We start from the raw sequence: 21,802 nt of genomic DNA, 5'->3' as shown, positions 1-21,802 counted from the left end.
TTTCAATTTTACTATGGGGATTTGCTCCAACTCTGGACAGTTCCTAAAATTGACAGAGGTGTCTTCAGAGAGCACTGTGGTCAGACAGAAAGGAAATTCAAAAAGAAAAGAAGCATATAGCAGCTGATAAGTACTGGAAGGATTAAGATTTTTGTAATTGAAGTAATATACAAATCTATTTAACTTTCTGGCACCAGTTGATTTAAAATAAAATAAAATTCCACCAGAGTACCTCTTTAACTAAGGGAGCTCATAGGACCTGTCGCGGGATTGCTGATCCTCATCTGGTATGTAGATGGGAAAACAAAAGAGATATGTCTCTGCAAAGGCAAGGAGGTATAAAATGAAAGAGAAAAAAATAAAAATTGGCTGTGTCCTCAAGGCCAAAATAGGCTGTGTCAGCATACCAGCAAAAAGCTATTTTGATATACAGTGATCTCTCAACTTACAATGGCCTCAACATACAATAGTTTCAACATACAATGTTTTTTTCTGGACCATCGTAACTTGAAACCAGACTCAACATCCAATGTTATGGACAGACCAGATCTGTGAAATGTGTCATAACTGGAGGAACTGACCAATCAGAATGGGCATTTTACTGGTAAATCACCTCTATTACTGAAGTGCCTGCACTGACTGGCAGGTAGCGCCCCCTACAGTACAGGGAGGAACTACAAGTTCTGTACTACTCCCTACCTATGCCAGGGTTAGCTGCTCTTTTGGACACCAAGTAAGGGTGGCTCCATTTGGGACAGTGTGTGTACTGTATAGGACCCTGAAGAAGCTCCTGTCCTCTACATAAACCATTGTTTCCCAACCAGGGTGCCTCCAGCTGTTGCAAAACTACAACTCCCAGCATGCCCGGACAGCCAACGGCTGTCCGGGCATGCTGGGAGTTGTAGTTTTGCAACAGCTGGAGGCACCCTGGTTGGAAAACACTGACATAGACAGTGATTCACAGCTCCCAGCAGCTATTTCTTACTTGTATATGTAAGGATTTGCTTTATCTATATTAGTTATCTACTTATTTTCTTTAATCCTCACTTTTTCCTATTTTTGGATGACATTAAGGTGGCTTCAGAACCAATTACCAGGTTTCCATAGAGTTCTGGTCTCAACATACAATGGTCGTCCTGGAACCGATTAATATTGTAACTTGAGAGACCACTGTATAGTCTTCTCAGGATTACAGTCGATTAGTTGAACGTATACTTTTTGTAGACTCAAAAGTGCAGTGGAATATGTAAAAAAGTTTAGGAAATAGACTGAACCAATCCAATAGTAGCATACATTCTACAATTGAAGTGATCGGGCCTGTTGTGGGTATATGTGGGAATACCTTTCTGCTATTTTCCCAATGTGTAGCCCAGATGTGGCCCCTAAAATTTTAATGGGACCTAACTGCAACCAAATACCTCTAAAATGGACACTGAAAGCTTGCACTGAATACATTAAAGGGGCACTCCGGTGAAAACCTTTTTTCTTTTAAATCAACTGGTGGCAGAAAGTTAAACATATTTGTAAATTACTTCTATTAAAAAATCTTAATCCTTCCTGTACTTATTAGCTGCTGAATACTTCAGAGGAAATTATTTTCTTTTTGGAATGCTCTATGATGACATCACGACCACAGTTCTCTCTGCTGACGTTATTATAATAATAATAACACTTTATTTATTGTTGTCCTTTGTGGGACTTGAACCCAAGTCCCAAGCACTGCAAGGAAGCAGTGCTAACCACTGAGCCACCATGCTGCCCTTAGCATACATCTGCTATGCATGGTTGCTAAAATGGACAGAGATGTCAGCAGAGAGCACTGTGTTCATGATGTCATCAGTGTTCCAAAAAGAAAGGAATTTCCTCTGTAGCATTCAGCAGCTAATAAGTACTGGAAGGATTAAGGATTTTTTTAATAGAAGTAATTTACAAATATGTTTAACTTTCTGCCACCAGTTGATTTAAAAGAAAAAAGGTTTTCACCGGAGTACCCCTTTAACGCTAGGGCCGCTGCTGACAGGAAGCCGTGTGTGCTAGTGACAAAACTGAAAGCTGGAGAAAATGGGGAACGGAATGGTTGCACTTATGCTTGGGCACAGCAACTACACAGATATAAGAAAACAATACTGTGCGTTAGGGAAGCGCTCCCACAAAAATATTGATCCTCTAGCCCAGCGTTTCCCAATTAGTGTGCCTCCAGCTTTTGCAGAACTACAATTCCCAGTATGCCTGGACAGCTTTTGGTAGTTTTGCGACAGCTGGGGGCACACTGGTTGGATAACACGACTCTAGTCTCTTCTATCTTCTAATCAGAATTTTTACCAATTACTCCATCCAATGATCCTTCCAATAGTCCTCTCCTCCATCCATCTTCTCCGCTTCTTGGTTAACCTTGATGGCCATCTGTCTTTTTCTCAACAGTACCATGTCAATGCAGTTATCCTATTTACTGACGCCTTTCTTGGGGATATATCTGCTCTGTTACTGTCCCTGGCTATACTACATGATGGGCATAGAGACTTGCTGAATCTTACCCCATCATGTGTGCACAGGAAGTTTGTTTATCTATTCATTCCTTTGGGAAGCACATTTATCACAACCCTAGGAAAATATAAAAACTGTTATGTGACCGGATAACCCCTTTAAGAGGGCACAAGCTATTTATTGCTGAAATACATGAATCCTGTTGAACTGAAATAATTTGTATGTAACTGTTTATGGACTACTAGTTCTAGCAGCTGTTATTCTCCAGCAAATGTTCAGCATTTAATCATGTGGAAACAAGAAACAAGCAGCACTCTAACCCCCAGTATGCTTGATGACTCTTAGAAAAACAGGTCCCAAAGTGCAAATGCAGGTGGGAGGGCAGAGGCTGAAAAGAATGGGATTCTTACATAAGCCTGTATTCTACCAGAGCCATTCTTGATGTGGGTCTCGGCTCTAAAAAAATACAGTTTGTTAACTTAGTTTGCCTAACAGGTGGGTTGCCTATAACAAGTGTTTAAAGTCTGTTGCACACATTTTATATATGAAATAATGCTTGTTATTTGCCGACTTGCATTTAATATGATAACAATATTAGTTTTTTTACAAATGCATGGAAATAAAATCACTAAATCTATTAAAGGGGTACTTCGGTGGAAAACATTATTATTTTTTTTTTTTGTAAATCAACTGGTGCCAGAAAAGTAAACAGATTTTTAAATTACTTCTATTAAAAAACCTTTATCCTTCCAGTACTTATCTGCTGCTGTATGCTCCAGAGGAAGTTCTTTTCTTTTTGAATTTCCTTTCTGTCTGACCACAGTGCTCTCTGCTGGCACCTCTCTCCATGTCAGGAACTGTCCAGAGCAGTAACTCCGTGATCAGACATCTTATCCCTATGGATAGGGGATAAGATGTCTAGGGGGGGAGTACCCCTTTAAGTTACTGGCAACAAAACTATTCATAGGGATAGGGCAAAGTGCAAAAAGAAAAAAAAAAAAACTACCCAGGCTGTCGGCATTAAAGTCTACCTGTCACTTAAAATACTTTTGACATGTCCTAGCGACATGTAAAAAGTTTTGATCGTTGGGGGCCTGAGTGTTTAGACCTCCAACAATCAGGAGAACGAGCCACGAAAAGTCTGCACTGCTGCCCACTTCTCTCCCTGCTCTGTGTTACATGATTGAAACACGCTCCACAGTTGTACATTGCATGTGGGTCTTGATCACGTGACATGAAGCAGGGAGAAAATGCAATGAGCGCAAACTTTTCCCAGCTTGTTCTCTTGATCTGTGGAGGTCTGACCCACCGATCAAAACTTTTGACAAGTCACTAGGACATTTAAAAACTTTTTGCAAATGACAACACCTCCTCGGTGCTTCTAGTATCACTGCCCAGTCCTCCTGTGCGGTCCTCTTCCTGGTTCTGGGGGGTCAACTTGTCAGGCTGCAGAGTGAGCGGCAGGAGGGAAGTCTGGATTTTTTGTTTTAATGCCGGCAGCCTTAGGCCCCTTCCTCCAGGACCGAAAGCGAGATGGACAGCGGAGGGCCCACCTTCTAAGTGTCACTGACAAGACCGAAAAAAACAACTTTAGCGGGGCAGTAAGTGACTGTATGGACTCCTGTTCACCCAGTACGTTGGGTTTAGTGTGGGTGAACTAGCTGACAGTTTTCCTTTAACCTGTTAACAACCGTGGACAAGTATAGACATCCAGTTTGGCGACCGTTCCCACAAATGGACGTCTCTACTTGTCCATTATTCTCGTGGATGCTGCCCAGTGCACCCACGAGATCGCGGCAGGGACTCGGCTGTATCACACAGCCGGGACCCTGCTGCACTGCCGGGACCGAAGTAAACTTCGGTCCCGGGAGTTTTAACCCTTACAGCCGCGGGCTGTAAGTGTTAGTGACCGCGGGCTGTAAGTGTTATGGCAGAAGGAGGGGCTCCCTCTGTCTCCTCTGCAGCACCCCGCATCACGATTGCGAGGTGCTGTGTGTGGCCGCGGTTGGCCGGGGCCTGCCGCACTGCTGGGAGTGAAGTGAACTTCACTCCCGTTAGTTTAACCCTTACAGCCGCGGTCAGAAGTGACCGTGCACTGTAAGGAGTTCTGACAGAGGGAGGGGGCTCCCTCTGTCTCTCCTGTAGCACCCCGGAGCATCGCGGGGTTCTGCTGCATACTTGGGCAGCCTGGGGTCCTACAAAGACCCCCAGGTCTGCCCTGGGTATTGCCTGTCAGGACGTGCCGTCCTGATATGCTGCCTGCTAGTGAAAACTGGCAGGCAGCAATAACTGCAATGCTTTGGAATACTAAGTATTCCAAAGCATTAAAAAGTGTAACAATAAATAAATAAAATAAAAGTGTAAAAATAAATAAAAATGTAATAAAAGTGTAAAAAAAGAAAAAAAATATTCAAAATACATTTATTAAATGAATCTAATAAAAAAAAAATGCATAATGTGTAGGATCGCATTGGCGGACATCCACAGCATGTAATAGGCTGCGGATGTCCACCATGTGATCCTACACATTATGCAGCAGTCACGATAATGAGCTCCCTGCTGCGGCTGGGTAGCTTTGTGTGTCCACTCATAGCGGCGGATTTCCTGCTGGCAGTCATGAGCAGACACACTGAGCTACCCAGCCGCAGAAGTGATGGATATATTCGTCACAGACAGATGCGTTATACTGCTAGCCGACCAAGGACCAAGCAGAGAGGTCCCTGGTCCAGCCAATAACTTGTAGGGGTGCGGTATATAAATGGGGTCACTTTTGGGGATGGGGGTACTGTTCTTCCCTGAAAGCCAAATGGCGCTCCTCTCCTTTGAGTCTTACCACGCGGCCAAGGAACCATATATGGCCTAAGCGGGAGTATTTCCGAACATGGGACAAGCAGCTAAATAAAATAGAGGGTGCATTTCTTTCAATATCAGAAGTGATGTACAAAAAATATGTCCCACAAATCATGCATTTGTGAAATAAAGCTAGTTTCGATTTTTTAACACTGACTTTGTAATAATTCCTGCCAAAAAACAATGGTATTAAAATACTCACTGTACCCCCTAGCGAATACCTTGAGGGGTCTAGTTTTTTAAATTGCGCGTTCTGTGCCCATGGCAGAGGTCACAGAATCGAAAATCAGATACTCCTCTGGCGCTCGCAGGATCCGTTTAGGTGGTCAATTAGGTGAGAGACTACAGGTGCGGTAAAGAGTTCAGTCTTTATTGCTTCATAAAGGACAGACAACGCGTTTCGAGGGATCGCCCCTCTTCCTCAGGTCATGGGTCCCATGATCTGAGGAAGAGGGGCGATCCCTCGAAACGCGTTGTCTGTCCTTTATGAAGCAATAAAGACTGAACTCTTTACCGCACCTGTAGTCTCTCACCTAATTGACCACCTAAACGGATCCTGCGAGCGCCAGAGGAGTATCTGATTTTCGATTCTGTGACCTCTGCCATGGGCACAGAACGCGCATCTTGACTGAACCACCTCGACTATCTCGAGAAACGGAAGGATACAGGCTGCCGCGGATCACATCATTTCCATACCAAGCCCACAACGGTGTCGCGCTCGCAGCGCGACACAACAAGGTGAGCAACTTTCCACCCCCATTTTTACCTGACTCTTGTCCCCACGAGGTAACGGCACAGGGTGCGCTGGTCTTTTGTTCCCTTTTTCTCCTCTCTTTCTCTAGTTTTTTAAATTGTGTCATTGGGGGGGGGGGGTTCCCATATTCTACTACTTCTCAGTTGCTGCAATCCTTGCTTAGCACATAAAAATAAGATGTACTTTTCAAATTTTCAAAATGTCAAGTAAATTTGTTAGGCCTTTAATAATCTAAAATGTGAATAATAATTAAAAAAAAAGTTGAGAAAATAAAGTAGACATGAAATTATAATTTTTGATAAAAAAATTTAAGATTATGTATAAATATATGCAATCTATTAACGTCAAAATAACAAAAAATCGTCTTTTTTTCAAAAATTTCAAGGTTTCTTGCATTGTAAATAAAAAAATACAAATGATATCGATTAACTTTTACTATTTTCATGTAGTACAACTTGTGACAAAAAAACAATGTCAGAATTGTTTTCATTGGCAAAACATTACCAGAGTTATTCTCAAAAAAGACATACATCCCAGATATGAAAAAACAGGCCTGGCCTTTGAGGGGCGTACAGGCTTAATTAGCTTGGTCCTTAAGGGGTTAAAGGGGTACTAGACATCTTATCCCCTATCCATCTGATGTGGGATAAGATGTCTGAATGCGGGTGCTCCGCCACTGGGAATCCCTGCGATCCCTCCTGCAGCATCCCTGTTTCTCAGCTGCACAGAATGAGGATCGCTCTTTGACTAATGACGGGCTATACAGGGGATGCAGGCGATGACGGGAGTGCTGCAGAAGAGATCTTGGGGGTCCCCAGCGGTGGAACCCCCGTGATCAGACATCATATCCCCTATCTTTTGGATAGGGGATAAGATGTCTAGGGGCGGAGTACCCCTTTAAAGGGATTTTCTGAGCTGAAAGGAATGTTAACCCGATAACGACCATGGAGGAGTATAGACGTCCAGTTTGGCGGGCGTTCCGGCACCTGGACGTCTATACTCGTCCATTATTCTCGTGGGTGCTGCCCAGTGCACCCACGAGATCGCAGCAGGGACTTGGCTGTATCACACAGCCGGGACCCTGCTGCACTGCCGGGACCGAAGTAAACTTCGGTCCCGGCAGCTGTAACCCTTCCAGCCGCGGTCGGAAGTGACCGCGGGCTGTAAGTGTTATGACAGTGGGAGGGAGCTCCCTCTGTCACCCCTGCAGCACCCCGCATCGCGATCGCGAGCACCCCCTAGTGAATACCTTGAGGGGTCTAGTTTTTAAAATGGGGTAATTAGGGGGGGGGTGTTCCTATGTTCTACTACCTTCAAATTTCTGAAAACCTTGCATAGCACATAAAAAAAGATGTACTTTTCAAATTTTCAAATTAAATTGTTAGGCTTCTAACTAATTTAAAATGTTAATTAAAAACAAAAAAATGACGTCAAAATAAAGTAGACATCTGAAAGTATAAGTTTCATAAACTATTTGGTCAGTAAGTATAAATATATGCAACCTATTAGTGTTAAAATAGCAAAAAATCATAATTTTTTGTTAAAATTTCATGATTTTTTGCATTGTAAAAAAAAAATACAAATGATATCGGCTTACTTTTACTATGTACATGAAGGACAACTTGTGACAAAAAAACAATGTCAGAATTATCGTGATTGGCAAAACCTTACCAGAGTTATTCTCTAATAAAGACAGACATTTTTGAAAAAACAGTCCTGGTCTTTCAGGGGCGTACAGGTTTATTTGTATTGGTCCTTAAGGGGTTAAGCTAATGCCTACTGGTGCAGTTAAAATAAAATAAAAAAGTAGCTGTACTGTTGCTGCCTACTGCCTTGTCCCATTGCTGTCCTCTTGCTGTCATTTGGTTTAAGAAACGGCTGCAAAGAGAAGTACTTTATTTATTTAACCCTTTCATGATCAAGATCACAATGAAATACAAGCTTTTTTCACAGTATGTAGTGTTAGATAACCTGGTCTGCTGAACACAATGGCTATGTTGTGTTCTCTAGGAGTAAACATAAAATGTAATTTCTGGCAAACCAACTTTAATAAGACCATTAACATATTAGCACTCAGACAGCCTGATTCATGAAGAAAGAGAAATGAACTGCAAGTGAAGCATTTAGCTGGAGCTTCCTCATTTGCCTGTGGACGTGTGCGCAGCATAGACTGTCCTTCTAACAGACCCTCCTTTTCTTTTAACTCCAGCCTCTTCCATAACAAGCACAATAAGAAATTTCCTCTCGATCTTGCTTTCCTCTGTCCATTTCCTGCAGGTTTCCTTGCGGTCAAAGCAAAAGAAGAAATCTAGAGGTAAGCTCCAGCTGTTTTCTATTTCTATACAATTTGTATTCGCCCATGAGTAGTTTGTGACTCTGCTCTACACAGGTAACGCTATGTGTTATGAAACTATTTGCTCATCTTCAGCACCTTTTTATCTGTAAGATACTTGTAGCATTTCCTATACATGTGTTTATCCTATATTAATACTGTACGCTTCGTAGCTTTATAATATCCCGAATGTGGAAAATGACTAGAACAACGTGCAGATGGATACACAGATTGTGGGTGCAATGGGAAAGCAAACACCAACATTGTGTATTTCTACTCTTAGTACTAAGTTGTGGCTATACGAAAGGGTTCTGTCATTTTCTGCCCTGTAAATATTCATATCTGACAGTTTTCAAGGTCGTATTGTGTGAAACAGTACGTGCTTATACATTTGTATTCCTAAAAATATTTTCTTCTTTTCTTATTGTAGTCAGTATATTCAAAATGAGTCGACGAAGAATCTCATGCAAAGAATTAGGAAATGTTGATTGTCAAGGATGGTTGTACAAGAAAAAGGAAAAATCATTTCTTGGCAACAAGTGGAAAAAGATTTGGGCAGTTCTGAAAGGTTCATGTTTGTACTGGTATACTGGTCAGATGGTGAGTGCTCATGTTTACGTCTCGTTTACGTCTCGGTTCAGCTTAATGCCCTAGTTTTCTGTGCATTGTGATTTCATCCCTGTCACTGACATGTAGTAAAAACGTAATTCTGTGTAAAGAATGTGCCTTAAACTTGTTATCTTTCAGTGGCACTGATGAAATAGTGGCTTATGGTTATAGACTTGTTATGTTTGTTCTATGTGAGTAGAATTTACAGTAGATTTTACAGTTTCACACATTTTCTGATATTGTCTTAACCATACACTCTATGGAGCCAAAAAATGTTTGTTTTTACATTATGACCCTGTGGTATATAGTATTCTGTTTTTGTGTCCTTTCTATTGTAGGTCAAGTAAAATCTTTATTAGTAAAAAAAAAAAAAAAAAAAAAAAAAGGGATGTATTTTTCTGGCAGTATCCCACCCGTACTCATTTTCTGTATATCACCTTCATATGGACTTCAATTTAATCCTCATTATAATGGCATTTTTAACAGAGTAGACTGAACTGGATTTCTATAGGGGAATCTAAAAAAAACACATGCTTATTGGCTGCATTTTACCTACTTCTCTAGAGTCATTGCATTTGACATGTACACAGCTGTCACGCCCCCTCCCATAGGCTTGCATTGAGGGGGCGGAGCGTGACATCACACAGGGCGGGGCCGTGACATCACAATGCTCCGGCACTCGTGATCGCCAGTAATCAGACCCGGAGCGAACATGCTCCAGGGAACTGATTATAACGCAGTGCTGCGTGCAAGATCATGGGGGTCCCCAGCGGCAGGACCCCCGCGATCAGGCATCTTATCCCCTATCCTTTGGATAGGGGATAAGATGTCTTAGTGCCTGAGAACCCCTTTAAACAGTGGAATGAATAGTCAATGATGTATAAAAATGGCCCAATTCATTTCACAGGACCCAGTTAAAATAATCAAACCCCTTCCGGCCTAGAAAGTGCTTGCTATTTCTTGTAGAATCCTTACTAGGGCAGCTCACAGATGATACAATTAGTGGACCACAGTATATAATAAGTAGACAACATGATCTTTATGTTTTATGTCTGATATTATTATTCCCAAGGGTGCTATCACCTCACAATTACAGCAGACTCATTATTTTGCATAGTATTCATAGTTTTATGTATTCTTTGTTAGCCTCTGTATTTGTCTCCACGGTAGGAGTCTTCACTGGAGACTATGTTAAAAAAGCTTGAACTATAACGCAGCATTCAGCTATTGATGGAAACCTAACAAACCTCATTATAGTCAGTTCCAGAGCATTGTTGACATCTGTCATGTGATCAATTCTGGCTTCACCATTATTATAGCACTGCTCATATGTCGGAAAAGAACAACAGAAGTAACAATGCAAGTGTGAACAATGACTTAAAAGCTTTAAAGGGGTACTCTGCCCCTGGACATCTTATCCCTATCCAAAGCATAGGGGCTAAGATGTCTGATTGCGGGGATCCGGGATCTTCATGTCTATGGGAGGGGGCGTGACGAGTGACCACAGCCATCAAGGGGCAGGGAATGGTAGAATAAATGAAAACTTACACTTACCCTCTCCTGTTCCAACGCTGCTGCCACTCTGGACTTACCAGCGGCAGTGTCTTTTTGACAACACTGTATACAGGTTGCTTGCTTTAGCCAATCACTGGCCCTAAATAATCACATTCACTTCCTCTTATATGCGACTGCTGAGGCCAGTGATTGGCTACAGTGACCCATGCACAGTGACATCACTGTGGCACTTCTACCAGGGACTCTGGAGTGGAGGCAGTGCTTAAATAGGAGCAACATTTGGGCTAATTATAGGTTTACTTATTCATTACATTCGCATGGCGACTTGCACATCGCAGTGTGTCTGCTCGTAGCGGCAGATTGCTGCTCTGAGCAGGCACATCTGGAGCCACACTGTAGGGTCCATCGTCAGCGGATCCGTGTGAACGAGCCCTTAGGCAGGGATTTCAGAATGCACTGCCTCACCCACCTTATTAGCTTGTTGTTTTCCGCCAGTTCTTTCTACCAAATTGATAATTGTTATTTTATAGCAAATGTTTATTCAGCGAGACATCCTCTTACCTTCCCAATAAGTATTATTACCCTTGGACATGGTGTCCAATTGGCTTTAAAAAACAGTTTAAAGAGAGGTATAGGATTGTAATTTTTACAATCCATAAATTGAACCCAATGGCAACATAAGCGATTTCTTATCCCTGTACCACCCCTGATCTAATCACTGAACAATAGATCATCTGCCTGTATATAATACAGCTTGCATTTCCATATATCAATATCAGTGTTGGGTTTTTATTAATGTGGAATGTTGTTTCAGACTTGATTCCATTCTATTTACTTTTGAGATTCACAATTCTTTGTGGAAGAAGTTCCAGCCATATATTTGTAGGATTTTGAGGGAAATCAATAGTAAATAGGTCTGGGCCGCTTTTCCAACTGACCATGCCCCTTTTCCAGGTTTGTTGAGGTTGAAGAATTATTTTGACGCGATGTGCCACAAACAATTAATGGCGCAAGCAAGTCAGATTTACAATAGTAAAGCAGGGCCAGTATCTGGATTGTATTTTACTGTAATTTACTTATATGGTTCTGAAATGGAGGGTAATGATCAGAGACATATCACAACTAAACTCATTACAGAAATCCTTTAAGAAAGCTTTCTGTCGTTATCTCTGTTCTACAATTCTGGTCTGGATTTTGTTAAAGGAAAAACATACACACAATCTCAGTTTCAGACCGGAGATTGAAATGGAAGGATTCTGGTTTCAAGAGATAAGACAATAAACACTACAAGCACGATTGGAGCTACAATGCTAATATTATGGGTAGAGATTGTTTCTTGTATGAGGTGCCTAAGAAGTTTACCTCATTTTAGGCAACATTTAAAGTACTTTTGACAAAAGGTAGATGTCATTATAGAAAGGAATCCTTTGATCACAATATTTTTGTAAGGTAGGAGAGGCAGGGTGAACAATATGGCCCAGATTTATCAAACTGTGTGAGAGAAAAAAAAATTGTGATTTTCCCACAACAACCAATCACAGCTCAGCTTTCACTTTACCAGAGCTCGTTAGCTGAGCTGTGATTGGTTGCTATAGGAAAATCACAAAAAATGTTTTCTTTCACACAGTTTGATAAATCTGGGCCTATATTCTAGCTTGAAAGAACTTTTTGTAAATCGTTATCGGTCACATTAAATGGACACTATGACCCAGATTTATCAATCTGTCCGAAAAAATAGATACAGGCGTTGGGCCAAGCATCTCACTACTGATGATAGCCCAAAGAGTTGTCTCCTGTCTGTTGTTGCTCGTAGAGATAAAAGAGTGAACACAAGAAAAAACCTTCTTGGAAACTATGAACAAGCTTTTAGTCAGACAATCTTTAATAGATTAGCTACGATTCTTTAATACAGTAGCATAATATGTTTTAGCTACATCAAATTATCGTGTACAGGGTAGAGTGTAAAGGCTCTACTCCCCGAAATACAAATCTCTTTGCAGATATTGGCCCTGCTAAGAGTATTCAGAAATTCTGAAAAGCTTCTTTTGTATCTTTGTCCTACACAACATAGAACCACACAGCCAGCCAAACAATGCTGCTTTTTCATTTTATGACCTCCTGTCTCCTAAAGTATGAGTATGTATCTACAAGAGCCTGTTTCTATCTTTGTAGGGCCATGGAAGGAATTTTAGATGTTTTATAGACATCTGTGAAGTTTGAACAATGTTTATTTTCTTAGAAACATACAAATAAAAAATCGTCACTTACTAAAGAAATGTATTCATGTTATAGAATCATCCCATCTTCACATTGCCGGCATACACACAAATGGAGAGCACTGAAAAAGTTATGTAAAGGTTTATGTTTTATTCAATGACCAGTTTATTTATAAAAAGTTTAAACCCCTGATAATCCTACACACCCTTGTTACCTTGAATGACAGCCAGTGCAGCTCAACTGAAATACATGGAAACCATAACTGCACAAAACAAAGAAAAAAAGAAGAAAACTTCCTGCTATTCCAATATCTCCTCTCTCCTAATCCATAATATGACATATTAGATATGTAGGGTGTATTTGACACACACACACACACACACACACACACACACACACACACACACACACCTGCACAATGCACACACACACAGCTGCACAATGCACACACACACATGCACACACACCCCTGCATATTGCACACACACACACCCCTGCATATTGCACACACACACACACACACACAGCTGCACAATGAACACACACACACCTGCACAATGCACACACACACCCCTGCATATTGCACACACACACACAGCTGCACAATGCACACACACACATGCACACACACCCCTGCATATTGCACACACACACACACACACACCTGCATATTGCACATACAGCTGCACAAAGCTCTATTCCAGAGCTCTGTTTCAGATGTCCTGGCATATATAGTGTGCTTGGTTTTTGTTGGGCATTATGGAGGGGCAATTGGCTGTGGCGAGCAGGAACTTAGTGGCTTCTGCTGATGCTCTATAGCAGTGGTCTCCAACCTGCGGACCTCCAGATGTTGCAAAACTAGTTTTGCAACATCTGGAGGTCCACAGGTTGAAGACCACTGCTCTATAGGAAGGTCCACAGGTTTTGTAGAGGTTATTTATATGGATACCAGTAGTTTTTTTTTTACGTCACTTGAAACTGAAAAAGACCAAATGGAAAAAAAATTTTTTTTTTTAATGTTTTTAGAAAATTACAGATATTAAATCCCACTATAACTAACCACCCCCACTCCACCATAATTGCATGTAGGCCATACTTTGCTCACTAGTACACTGTATGGAATGAGAAGCAACATCTAATAAATTTGGCATTGTGCCACATCCCCAGATCTATTAGTCATTTCAGTCTCATGACAAGGTCACATGGCAACAATACAGAATGCACTATATATATATATATATATATATATATATATATATATATATATATCAGTACAATGTACAAGCTGACTAGAGAGTACAATGTTACATGTGGCTTGCTGTGTACAAGAAGCACAGTGTGCAACAGAGCAGAATATTTCTGACTAAAATACATGACAGTTTAAAGGGGTACTCCACAGGAAAATATATATATATATTTTTTTTTTATTTATTTTTTTTTAAATCAACTGGTCCTGGAAAGTTAAACAGATTTGTAAACTACTTCTATGAAAAATCTTAATCCTTCCAGTAGTTATCAGCTGCTGTTATGATCCACAGGAAGTTTTTTTTTAACACCTTTTCAGTCTCTGCTGGACACCTCTGTCCATTTTAGGAAATGTTCAGAGTAGGAGAAAATCCCCATAGAAAACCTATCCTGCTATGGACAGTTCCTAAAATGGAATGAGGGGTCAGCATAGAGCACTGTGGCCAGGCAAAAAGGAAATTTAAAAGGAAAAGAACTTCCTGTGGATCATAAAAGCAGCTGATTAATATTGGAAGAATTAAGATCTTTTAATAGAATTAATTTAAAAATCTGTTTAACTTTCTGGCACCAGTTGAGCACCCCTTTAATAGATTTTCTGGTTATGTATGCCCCAAAATGCACTTTAAATGCATGTTTTGCCCACTTCAGCTTCTGTAGAAATGCAATTTCACTTTGGGAACATTTAGGGACACAAACCACAGCTTTACATGTATTAACAGAGATAAAGTTGTATCTATGGAAACAAGGAAATGGGTTAAGTAAAAAGTTTGTGTAGTTATTTATCTGTAGAAAATAATCATTGTGCTTAGATAAGAACATAGCCAAAGATAAGATAAATAACAAATAGGTCTCCATAGTTGTACATAAAAAGTAGTTGTACCCTCCCAGGTGGTCTCTACTGTATATTTCTCACACAACATTATTTAAAATAAATACTACATTTATTTGACGTCACCCACCTTTCATATCAACCAAGTACATTATATGAAGGAGAGGAAGCTAAAAAGGTAACCAGTTGGGAGAAGAGTTCGTAGCCATAAAAGAACCTTCACAAACTGACTTGATGCAGTGGTGACATCCTATTACAATACCAGGCTAAAATTCACTGCGCTCTTTAACCCCTTAAGGACACAGCCCATTTTGACCTGAAGGACACAGCCAATTTTATTTTTGCGTTTTCGTTTTTCCTCCTCACCTTCTAAAATTCATAACTCTTTTACATTTCCATTCCCAGACCCATATGAGGGCTTGTTTTTTGCTTGACCAGATGTACTTTGTAATGACATCACTCATTTTACCCTAAAATGTATGGTAAACCCCCCCAAAAAAAATTTTGTGTAAGGAAATTTGTGGGGGGGGGGGGGTTGTTTTTGCGCTGTAGACTTTGCGGTAAAAATGACATGTTTTCTTTATTCTCTGGGTTAATATGATTAAAATGATACCCATGGTTACATACTTTTCTATTATTGCACTGCTGTTAAAAAATCTCAAACTTTTTTTTTTACAAGATCAGTACCGTATATACTCGAGTATAAGCCGACCCGAATATAAGCCGAGGCCCCTAATTTCACCCAAAAAATCCCAGGAAAAGTTATTGACTCGAGTATAAGCCAAGGGTGGGAAATACATCATCCCCCCCATGTCATCATCCAGATCCTCATCATCATCACCCTGTCGTCATCCCCCTTTCATCATCACCGCCTGTCATCATCCCCCCTTCATCATCCCCTTGTCATCATCCCACCCCCCTTCATCATCCCCTTGTCATCATCCCCACCCCCCTTCATCATCCCCTTGTCATCATCCTCTTGTCATCATCCTCTTGTGAACTATCCGCCCTCAGTGGTCTTCAACCTGCAGACCTCCAGAGGTTTCAAAACTACAACTCCCAGCAAGCCCGGGCAGCCATCGGCTGTCCGGGCTTGCTGGGAGTTGTAGTTTTGAAACCTCTGGAGGTCCGCAGGTTGAAGACCACTGCGGCCTTCAACATCATCCAGCCCCCTCTCACCCCCTTTAGTTCTGTACAGTACTCGCCTCCGCTCGGCGCTGGTCCGGTGCTGCAGGATTGTCCAGTGGGATAGTGGTTCCGGGCTGCTATCTTCACCGGGGGCGCCTCTTCTCCGCGCTTCGGGCCCGGAATAGAGGCGTTGCCTTGACGATGACGCAGAAGGACGTTGGTAATGAACGTACCTCTGTGTCGTCGTCAAGGCAACGTGACTATTCTGGGGCCAGGCCCGAAGCGCGGAGAAGAGGCGCCCCCGGTGAAGATAGCAGCCCGGAACCACTATCCCACCGGACAGTCCTGCAGCACCGGACCAGTGCCGAGCGGAGGCAAGTACTGTACAGAACTAAAGGGGGTGAGAGGAGGCTGGATGATGTCAAAGGCCGCAGTGGTCTTCAACCTGCGGACCTCCAGAGGTTTCAAAACTACAACTCCCAGCAAGCCCGGACAGCCGATGGCTGCCCGGGCTTGCTGGGAGTTGTAGTTTTGAAACCTCTGGAGGTCCGCAGGTTGAAGACCACTGAGGGTGGAGAGTTCACTCGAGTATAAGCTGAGGGGGGTGTTTTCATCACGAAAAATTGTGCTGAAAAATTCGGCTTATACTCGAGTATATACGGTATGTTTAAAATTGCCCCATTTTGACCACCTCTAATTTTCTTATTTTTCCGTATTCTGGGATGTGTGAGGGCTCATTTTTGTGTGCCATGATCTGTAGTTTGTTTTGGTACCACATTTGCGTATATGACTTTTTGATCGCTTTTTATAAAAAATTTTGGCAGTTTGATGCGACAAAAAAGCAGAAACTTTAGAAAAAAAATGTATATGTTAACGCCGTTCACCGTATGGGATCATTAACATTATATATTAATATTTCGGGCATTTAAGCATGCGGAGATACCAAATATGTTTATTATTTATCTTTTTTTTTAAAGCTTTTTTGTATTAATATGGGGTGAATTAAAACTTTATGTGGGATGGACTTTAAAAAAAAATTCACTTTTTTTAAAACTTTTTTTTACATTTATTTTACACTTTTTTTTTTTAAGTTCCCATAGGGGACTATTTATAGCAATCCTTGGATTGCTAATACTGTTCAGTGCTATGCATAGGGCATAGCACTGATCAGTATTATCAGCGATCTTCTGCTCTGGTCTCCTGAAAGGCAGATCAGTGCAGAAGACCCCGGGAGGTGGACGGAGGCAGGTGAAGGGACCTCCGTCCACGATCTTGGCTGATCTGATCCCTGCAGCGGTATACACGTCCTTGTGCCATTAACAGTGTATGGGACTAAAATTAGATTTCTTAGTCCTCAGCACACCAACCACTAAACACTGGATGTATGATAGACCATTGACTCACCCCAGAAAAAAAAATTGACCTTCCAGACCAAAATGTAGTTTACAATTAAATCTAAAATACATGAATGAAATAATATACAAATGAGCATCAGCCGCAGGGCCCTACGGCTGTGCTTACATATAAATACACTAGTTACCTTAGTTGTAAAAGGATATAATAATATAATGATAAAAAGGTTATATTAAAAAATATGTCCAAATATTGCCCTTATTACACACAAATATATCAATGATCCTGCGGGGAGGAAATGGGTGACTGTATACAGCAGAGCAGGTACAGCAGAGTTCAATCCTACCCAGCAGGATTTTGCTACATTTTTACTTTACAGGACCGGCGAGTCATGTGCAATTTGCTATACTACTACAACATTATTTTGCAGGATTGGTGGAACATAAGCTTATTTAGGGTATATTCACACTGAGGAATTCAAGAGGAATTTCCCTGAGTAATTCTGCCAGCTTTTTCAGCTTGAAATTAATCACTTCAATGTATTTTCCGCTTCTCAGTTCACACTGCGCAAATTCTGCTTTTTGAATTCCGACGCTGAATTCAGTTCTGCTTGAAGTAAGAACATGTTCATTCTTCAAGCAGAATCCGCAAGCAGAATTCAATAGAAGTCAATGGTAAAAAAAAGTCTGACCGACATCGTTTTCATGCGGAATTCAAGCAGAATTCAGAAAAGTATAATTAAATAGCCTCCCCCTTCATACCTCTTTATTTCCACGTGGAAATTCCACTCAAATTCTGCTTGAATTCCGCTCAAATTCCGCTCAAATTCAACTTAAATTCCGTTTGATGGATAAAATGACAGAAGGCTACAATTTCCAAACCAAAATGATTCCTCGTGAATTCCTCAGTGTGAACATAGCCTTACTGCATGAGACTGTGTATGTATATATCTTTATTGCAGGACTGACGACCTAACAAATAGTACAACTGCATATCACTGCAAAAAAATTCGGCAATTTATACTGTACAATTTTTTCACACAGGGGTGTATACAGTCACCCATTTCCTCCCCGCAGGATCATTGATATATTTGTGTGTAATAAGGGAAATATTTGGACATATTTTTTAATACATCCTTTTTATCATTATATTATTATATCCTTTTACAACTAAGGTAACTAGTGTCTCTGTATGTAAGCACAGCCGTAGGGCCCTGCTACTGATGCTCATTTGTATATTATTCCATTCATTTATTTTAGATTAAATTGTAAACTACATTTTGGTCTGGAAGGTAAATTTTTTTCTGGGGTGAGCCAATGGTCTACCATAAATGAATGTATGGTAGACCATTGGCTCACCCCAGAACATTTTTTTTTTTTAGTGTTTAGTGGTTGGTGTGCTGAGGACTGAGAAATCGATTTTTAATCTACAATTTTTTTCCCTCTCCCTGGGTATGAGTATACAAGTTAACCTCGCTCATTATCGCAGGGAGCTGCACAAAACTTTTTTCAATAGTGTATGGAACCTCATTGATCTGTATGAGGAAACTAATGATGTCTCCTAAATGTCCCCTAAGGGGACTAATAAAGTGTAAAAAAAAAAAAAAAAAAAAAAAAAGGAAATACATTTTTTTAAAACACCCTTCCATATTAAAAGTTTAAATTACCCCCTTTTCCCAAATTCCATATAAAAAATATGTAAACATAATAAAAATAAACATATTTGGTATCGCCACGTGCATAATTGCTAGAACTATTAAAATAAAACATTATTTATCCCTTATGGTTAGCGGCGTAAACGTAAAAAAAAATACCAAACCCTAGAATTGTGTTTTTTTTTAAATCACATCATACCCCAGATATAATGAAGTAAAAAGCTATCAAAAAGTCTAAGGCTCAGTTACTACTTGTTTTTTTGTCCTGCGTTTTTTGGATTGAAAAAAAATCTTCTGGCGTTTTTAATTTGTGTGGAAATTGCACCTTGGCATTTTTTTTTTGGTACCCCCGCGGTGAGACATCTTATCCCCTATCCTTTGGATAGGGGATAAGATGTCTCAGGGCCAGAGTACCCCTTTAAGGGGTTAAACAACTCATTCACAAATGGTTGTAAAGGCAGACTGCATTGGTAGACCCGTGGCAATTGGACTGAATGAAACACCTGTGTTAAATGATTAATAGCTGGGTCTTAATATTCATTTCATATAGTGTCTCAGTTCCTGTTTTACAATAATCACTAATAGCAATATAAGTTTTTGCTTTGTAATGTACTATTGGTTTGTAGGATGTGCGTTACAACAGGTTTCTTAACTCTTAGAGAGTATAATGAATTCACTGTGCATGAGTCACTTATTTAGCTAGTCCTTAAATGATTTAACCAAATTATGTACTTATGTCAATGAGCTGACCAAAGGCCCAAATGGGTGTTCCTGTAAGTCTCGGACTATTGGCAGTACTATTTGCATTCTCTAGATTACCATGAGTCTTATATATGAAAAGAGAACACGTTTTATGTTCTGTGAGCTTTCTGTCACTTCCATAAGATATTCCTTGCTATTAGTACAAGCGGCTAGGCAAAGAAAATGCCTTTGCCAGGATACATTATGAGCCACACTTGAGCCACACTTGGAAAACATTTTCAACACCTACTGCCTCACTAACTATTCTTAAAGGGTTACTCTCGTGGGAAACTTTTTTTTTTTCAACTAGTGCCAGAAAGTTAAACAGATTTGTAAATTACTTGTATTAAAAAATCTTAATCCTTACAGTACTTTTAGGGGCTATATTCTACAAAGGAAATGTTTTTCTTTTTGGATTTTTCTTATGTCACGAGCACAGTGCTCTCTGCTGACCTCTGCTGTACATTTTAGGAACTGTTCAGAGCAGCATATGTTTCCTATGGAGATTTTCTCCTGCTCTGGACAGTTCCTAAAATGGACAGCAGAGGTCAGCAGAGAGCATCGTGGAGTGACATAAGAGAAATCCAAAAATAAAAACATTTCCTCTGTAGTATACAGCCCCTAAAAAGTACTGGAAGGATTAAGATCATTTAACAGACGTAATTTACAAATCTGTTTAACTTTCTGGCACCAGTTGATCTAAACAAAAAAAAGTTTTCCTCAGGAGTACCCCTTTAAAGCCCTACCAGCCATCAGTGTATGTTTTTTATTTTAAATGATTAATATTCAACTTAGCAATAACTAAGGCCTGTTTGAGTGGTTTTTTTCCCCATGACAATATGGGTTTTAATGCTCTTTTGCTAATGAAAATATAAACTAATATTTTAATATTATATTTAAAATTTGGCATTGACAAGGTGGGCCCAGTTTCATGAAACTAGGCTTAGAATACTTATGTCTTCAATTTTGAGGGCATATAAGGAGCAAGTAGAGTAGCCATTATTATCGTGTCATCTGTTAAAGGAAAACAATGATAAAACATATAAGATACCAATTTTGGCATTGTACAGTATTTGATTTATAAACACACAGCTGCTTATAAGTGTCATTTAGTTACACCCCAGATATTGTTATTGATCCAAAAAGGATACACCCAGACTTACCGTACATATTATTTTAATTAGAAATGAATTGTAGAACATTTTAGGAAAGCCCCTGTATTTCTGTAATGATTTTCTATGAACAATATGGATTAGAATAGGTAGATCCATTTTGTGTTTGCTCTTCATATGTTTCTTATCCCTAATTTGGGATATTCCAATACATCATCACTATATATATATATATATATATATATATATATATGTACAAAAAAGGATATTTCCGCAGCACACAAAATATAGTGCAAAAAATAGGTGATTTATTCCATATTAAAAAAAATTTCACAGCAAACAACGTTTCGACTAGGCTCTCCCAGTCTTTTTCAAGCAGTGCAAAAAGACTGGGAGGCACAGCTTGAAAAAGACTGGGAGAGCCTAGTCGAAACGTCGCTTGCTGTGCGGCACCGCGCTATCATTACTGCACAGAGCGAGTTCGCTCTGTGCGTAATGATGGGCGATACAGGGGCCGGAGCATCGTTACGTCACGGCTCCGCCCCTCATAATGTCATGGCCAGCCCCCTCAATACAAGTCTATGGGAGGGGGTGTGGCGGTCGTCACGCCCCCTGCCATAGACTTGCATTAAGGGGGCGGACCATGACGTAACGCTGCTCCGTTCCCTGTATCGCCCATCATTACGCAGAGCGAACTCACTCTGTGTAGTAATGAAAGCGCGGTGCCGCAGCGGCGATCCCGGGGGTCCCCAGCGATCTGACATCTTATCCCCTATCCTTTGGATAGGGGATAAGATGTCTCGGGCGGAGTACCCCTTTAAACTTTAAACATGACTACGGGATTCTACTAGGGAAATAATGTTTTATAATAAATGCCCCTTCCTGGATCCTCCCACTGCCCTATCTTCAGCAGCAGATCAGCACACAAACTGTTCAATACAGTAGACTGTTGGCTTCCCAGCCAGTAGTCCTGTGGTAA

At 40.6% G+C, this 21,802-nt stretch overlaps 1 protein-coding gene across 4 annotated transcripts in view; it reads left to right on the top strand.

Moving 5' to 3' along the window:
• The window catches only part of IPCEF1 (interaction protein for cytohesin exchange factors 1), a 217,152-nt gene that overhangs the window by 135,711 nt on the left and 59,639 nt on the right, over positions 1-21,802 (top strand). For all 4 annotated transcript variants that reach the window (XM_056567041.1, XM_056567039.1, XM_056567038.1 and 1 more), the window contains 2 exons: positions 8,366-8,402; positions 8,851-9,020. In XM_056567041.1, the coding sequence (XP_056423016.1) occupies positions 8,366-8,402; positions 8,851-9,020 (207 nt within the window). The remainder of the gene's footprint in view (positions 1-8,365; positions 8,403-8,850; positions 9,021-21,802) is intronic.

This window comes from Hyla sarda, chromosome 3 (genome assembly GCF_029499605.1).
Source record: "Hyla sarda isolate aHylSar1 chromosome 3, aHylSar1.hap1, whole genome shotgun sequence".
In the NCBI taxonomy this organism is placed as follows: domain Eukaryota; kingdom Metazoa; phylum Chordata; class Amphibia; order Anura; family Hylidae; genus Hyla; species Hyla sarda.
The sequence above is the reverse complement of the archived record's forward strand: the minus strand, read 5'-3'. Positions and strand labels throughout refer to the sequence as shown.